This window comes from Camellia sinensis, chromosome 4, assembly GCF_055761805.1.
Source record: "Camellia sinensis isolate YWXY chromosome 4, ASM5576180v1, whole genome shotgun sequence".
Classification (NCBI taxonomy): Eukaryota; Viridiplantae; Streptophyta; class Magnoliopsida; order Ericales; family Theaceae; genus Camellia; species Camellia sinensis.
Genome location: NC_138964.1, coordinates 117129993 through 117136290, shown reverse-complemented (window position 1 = coordinate 117136290; position 6298 = coordinate 117129993). Strand labels below are relative to the sequence as shown.

At 36.1% G+C, this 6298-nt stretch overlaps 1 protein-coding gene across 1 annotated transcript; it reads right to left on the bottom strand.

Moving 5' to 3' along the window:
- Nucleotides 1–364: 364 nt before the first annotated feature.
- On the bottom strand, nt 365–1311 carry LOC114297379 (ethylene-responsive transcription factor WIN1). Its single transcript, XM_028241786.2, has 2 exons — nt 1147–1311; nt 365–1025 (listed from the first exon to the last, which is right to left on the bottom strand). Exons 1-2 carry the CDS (start codon nt 1224–1226, stop codon nt 551–553), a joined length of 555 nt encoding a protein of 184 aa, XP_028097587.2. The 5' UTR covers nt 1227–1311; the 3' UTR covers nt 365–550.
- Nucleotides 1312–6298: the final 4987 nt, after the last annotated feature.

Sequence of the window (6298 nt, the reverse complement as noted above, 5' to 3'; positions counted from 1 at the left end):
TGTGGCCATCTAAAAAAAAAAAAATCAATAATGTGGAATAATGCTAAGTCCATAGAAGGTAGAACTTTAAAAGAACACAAAAAGTGTATTGTATGATTAAAATTCATTTAGAATATTGTGTGGGCAACACTTGAAAGAATAGCAATTAATGTTAGGTTTTTAAATTTTTTATCCAGAAATTTGTCCAAAAAAATTAATGTTGGACTGAGATTGATTTTATTTGTGAACTCCACCAAACAATAGTTTAATTTAGACCATACAATCATTTTTCTCAATAAATTTCTGGATAGAAATTTTGGGTACCTATCTTGAATTTTGAAATAAGAAAAAGTTTAAGTGCACAGAAAGTTTTAAATATAAAATGTACATACAAAATATAAATATATATATATATATATATTCACATATACAACATGTTTACGATTAGAAAGTAAACATTTTTTATTTCACATTCATGCCTTCTGTATTTAGAACTTTCTATGCACATAGCACAATTGTTGAAATAATTGTCCACACAATGCACGTTCTGTGAACCTAGCACTGCTGAACTTCAATTTCTATCAAGAAGTTCCTCTATCATTTGCAGTGCCACCCTTTCCTCCTCCTCCAACCCACCTCCGACCTCCTTCAACCCCGTCGTTGACGACGACGTTTCTGGCGTCACTGCCGTCTCCGGTGGTTGCTCCTTTTTCTTGCCAAGCTCTACAGTCATGACCCAACTGGAATCCGATCTTGAACCGGCACGCTTTTGCCATACTCCAATGTGAGAATTGTTCGGGTCGAGCCTCAGGCATGTGAGAGACGGTGACAGAGACTTGCAGCACTTGCGAAGTTTCGCACTTAAAATTGACGAAATTGCCGACGAGGATGATGATGACGAAGAGTTATTGTCATTGGTGGAGTGGTTTGCAATCACCGGAAAGTTTGTTTTTGCACTGTGGCCGCTCATCAGTATCGCGGCCTCGTCGTAGGCTCGGGCCGCCTCTTCGGCTGTTTCAAAAGTTCCCAGCCACACCCTTCTCTTCCTACATAAAAAAAAAAAAAAAAAAAAAAAAAAAACACAAAAGAATTTGAATTGAAGACTAGGATATATAAAATTCATGTGCAATGCAAAAAAAATAATAATAATAAACAATATGAATTTACAGTAAGGGGTGGCGAATCTCGAAAACCCAAGAACCCCAGTTGCGTTGCCTGACGCCTCTGAACTTCTTCGATTGTACCATGTTTAATTGAGAGAGAGAGAGAGAGAGAGAGGAACTGAAAATAACGGAGTCTGGTGGAGCTTTACTTATGGGGGAAGCAATATATGAAAAAAAACTGCAACCCCTTTGAAAGCCACCCCTTTGAAAGCCACCCCCACGACCCCCTTTCAATTTTGATTGGTCAATTTTTTTTTTTTTTTTTTCTTCTCCCCACTTATCAACCCCCACGTGTGTATGGGGGTGGTCGGGATGGAAATGTGTGGGGGTCCTAATCACAGCTGAGCAATATATGTGGGGAAGAGAGAGAGTATGTACTATGTGGAGTGAGAGAAAAATGCATTATCATTAGTGTTGCAAACGAGTGGAGTGGAACAGGATTTTAGTAGGTTTAGATTTGTTTTTTAAGATTTTAATGGATTTGAATTTGAGTTCAATAAAAATTTAACGAATCGAGTTTAAACTGAGTTGACTTACATTTGATTTGAGCTCGAATTTGTTCATGAGTCTTAACGAGTCAAAAAATTTATAAATTCATATTTATGTATGAGATTAAAATTACAATTAAAATTTTGATTATACAATTATATATAATATATGTATAATTAATATTTTACCAAAGGATCTGGCTTTGGTCCAGTCCGCCATCAAACTGGACCGTGCTGTTGGGCCTGTGGGAACCCACCACGGGTCTCGTTTTGAAAATCTGAATCGTTCAATGTGTAGAACTCGTCGAATACTATATGCCTGTGAAAAATCATGTTGATTGGATATCAATAGGTATGTGATCAAATCAGTTTTGTATAAAAAAAATGGACGGTGAATTAATTAACGATTGATAAAAAAACTGTTTTGATCACATAGCTATCGATAACTGATCAACGTGATTTTTCACAGGCATATAGTACTCGACGAGTTCTACACATTGAACGGTTCAAATTTTCAAAACGGAACCCGTGGTGGGCCTTCACGAGCCCAACAGCACGGTCCAGTCCGATGGTGGACTGGACCAAAGCCAGGCCCTTTACCAAAATAATAATATCTACTACCACTATTATATAAATGTACTATCTAGTTAACTATTATTTATATTTATATATTTTTAAATATATTAATAGCATATTTATGTTATTTTTTATACATATTTTTACATTATTTAATATATATATAAATAATAAATATTAAATGAGGCCGGTAACAAGCCGAGCTTATGAGTCAAGCTTTAGAATGTTTGGATTTGTTTATTAAAAATTTAATGAGCTCGAACGCAAAAAATATATATATATAAATAAAAATAATAAATAAATAAATAAAATTAACGAACCAAGTTCAAATGAGCTCTTACTGAGCCGAACTCCAGCCTGTTCACGAGTGGCTCTGTTCATTTACAACCCTAATTACCATGGTAACTAAGATATGATTATCAAAATCATTGGTAGCTTAAATTTGAGTTTATCTTAATGGTTTGAATTTGCGCTTGTCGGTCGACTGCTCAGACGATCGTTCGGACGATCGATACAACACTTATCTATTGCGGTTGTCAGTCTTGTCGACCGCGGCTATCACCTTCTTACCATATGACCGGTCAAACGATCGAGAAGCCAAAATTCAGACGATTCGGGTAACCTTAGATTCGAGTTACTAATCAGTGTTGTATTATTATTGACATGTGACACATGTGCTCTATTTGTTTGATTAGTGTTTGTTATGTTTAAGTGTTTAAGGTGCGTGTCATATATATTTGCATAAATTCTCAAAAATATAGATAATTTACCTTACAAAATCGTGTCAGTTCTCACAAATATATGAAAGTTGTGATTTCTTAAATTTTTATAGATTAAATTACGTATATTTGTGAAAACTTACGTAATTTTGTATGGTAACTTACGTATATTTATAAAAATTTGTGCAAGTGCATGTGATACATGCATATTTAAAAATTGCTTCAGTTATAATGGAAAATAAAAATTAACGAAAAATCTTTTTTATGATCAATTAAAAATAAAATTATTTGGATAGAAAATCATAAAGTATGAGTATTTTAACAAATATATTTGTATCGGGGTACTTACCAGTGTATGATACTTTATATGGTACTTCTATATACGTACCGGATATACGAAATATGTACCCAAATTTGTTCTTCTTAATTTTTGTTGTACTTAGATATACCCAGTATATACCCAAACCGAATCGTACTTTATTCAAAATAACATTTTTTTCTACTACAAAGATAAAATTCATGTTACTTGATTTATATTTATATTTATTTTTATTTTTTATCAGTAAAACAAAGAACTTTATTGACGATAATCAACATGAATATATATGACCATATATTAATGAAGGAAGAGCCAAGAGCAAAAGCAAATTGAGCACTTACCTAATCCCAATTAGGTTGGCACCAAGTAAGATACACAAACAAAAGCTAGCTCAGGCAAGTTGGTGAGATACCAACACATAAGAGAGACAAAAGAAACAAAAGCAACCAGAAAAAAGACCAGCAAAACAACAGAAATAGCACCCAGCTGAAAATGCATCTTCACCTCTAGAAATAAACCATGTACTCCATCCAACTAACACCTCCAATCAACATACACTGTACCAACACCAATGATACACCAAGAACTACCCCAATAGATTACACTTAGTAACAAATCTGCCATAAGTTGGAAATAATATCATGCACAGAAAAATGAAAATTCTTCAGATTAGACGTTGCCCATATGACCACTCTGACTTTCACCAATTCTTCTAGGTCACAAAAATAGGTTGAGCATTATTAAACAAGCATTTATTTCTATTAGTTTCCAAATTGACCATAACAAAGCTAGAGGAACAATTTTCCGAATCTCCATCACATTATTTCTAACCTTAAAACCAGCCCACCAACTCAGCAAGGGCTGCACAAACTTGAGGGTAGCCCAACTCGAACCCCACCAACCCACAATCCCATACCACAGTTTCCAAATACAACTACAATGCAATAATAAACGATTTTGTGACTCCATCTCAAACTTAAGGATGTTTGTATTAGGCTTCAACACCCTAATCCTTTGCATAAAGACAACATATTTCATCCTACCTCTCCAAGCTAACCATGCCATGAATTGAACCTTTGAGGGAGCAATATTATTCCAAATGATCTTGACAACTCTGAGATTAGACCCTTTACTTGAATCCATCCAATTCCATACTGAAGCTACAGACAAAGCTCCAGATGGATAAGCCAACCATGTGTAAGTGTCCTCTGCTTGAATTCTTAAACTGGGTGCCACCTGAAGATACACAGTCAAGTTATGAAGCTCCTTCTCTTCCCAAGAAAAAAACGGTCTTCTGAAAATGAAATTCCAAGCATCACCCCATCTTTCCTTTGACAGAAATCAAACAATGAACCATCATTCTCAACTGATAATGAAAAAAGTCCAGGAAAAGCAAGGGATAAACTCTGATCATCAATCCATACATCTACCCAAAATTTTGTCCTAATACCATTTCCAATCACAATCTTGAAATTAGACGAGAAGAACTCCTCAAGGGTGGATTACTTGTAGCTAAGGACATAATATCCTTCCACGTGATAGATAGCGCACCTGACTCCACTGTCAATGTTATAGCGACCCCGGTCTTCTCCCATTTGATTATTGTATCCGGACTTAGGTTCCGTAGATTCTGTCATTGTATAATTGTTGTTGTGTCCCTTATTTTCTCATTTGGACTTATAGGATATGTTGGGCAGGTTTGTTTCAGGTTGGTTGGATTTAGAAACCAAGTGTTGCTGTCCAGAATTTTGGATCTTCGCTCGAGCGAGGAGTTTGTCGCTCGAGCGAGCTGTTATTTTTGGTTCTTCGCTCAAGCCGGGGTTTGGTAGCTCGAGCGAGAGGTTGCGTCTGATTTGGACCTGTAGCTGTGCATTCTTGGCTCGAGCGAGCTTTTCATCGCTCGAGCGTGTTAGTTCGTTCTTCGCTCGAGCGATAGTTCCTTCGCTCGAGCGTGTGTCTGGTTACAGACCTGAGGGTTTGAGTTCTTCGCTCGATCGAGTTTTCTTTCGCTCGAGCGAGCTTTTGGGTTGTTGGCTCGAGCAAGGCTTCCTTGGCTCGAGCGTAGCTTCTCTGTGTCTGGTCGCTCGAGCGACCAAGTCTTCGCTCGAGCGAGCCTGTCCAGTTTATATACACAGCAGCGAGTTTTGATCAGTCTTTTTCATCTTCTTTTGATTCCAAACCCTAGGTCTGACTTCTCTCTCTCCCTACTCACCTTCTTTCTTAGATTTGATCTATTTAGAGGGTGTTTCTACCCTAGTTGCTTTATTAAAAATATAGAGGGAGTCGAGGACTTTCATTTAATCTGAACATTTGGCGATTTGGAGCATATTGGTATTTGGGCACTCATCTCTGTCTTCACCATTTGGGTTGTTTTCTTCGAGATAGGGATTTCCTACTCCATTTTATAGGTTTTGTTCTAAGTTTTGGTATTTTGATATGTTGGGGATACTTTGGTAAATTTTGGGAAAAACCCTAGTTGTATTATTAAATTAATTTGTATAATTAATTCATGGAATTGGGAAAAGATTGTTAAATTCATGGAATTGGGGAATTCATTGATTAAATGGCGTAGTTGGATAATTTGAATCATTTGTGTAATAACCCTCACCACTGATTACCGTTAAACATTGATTACTGATAATTGAACTGATTATAAGTACTGAACTGACTGACTGAAATTGAAAACCGAATTGACTGAGTACATGTTAGTTAATTGCATTTTATCTGTTGACAGTATGATTATCTGTTCATGTTCATATGTTTAAACTGCTAATTGAAAGCCTTATCGGCGGCCGAATCCGAAACCGATTAGTGTTCTATGATCCTTAGAATTAATGTGATTTTATAGTATAATTATCTGAAAATTGATTAGGTATGATTAAATTAGATTAAATATCGATTAATCGCATAGTTTGATTTAATTACCGTTCCGCCACTTAGTGGACCACTATCTCTTGAACCTTGTATACACTCCACGTATTGATCAAACAAACATTTTCTTCTCCTCTTCTTGCCTCAACCGACCCAAGTTAGAGAGTGAGAGAGAGTTGAGTT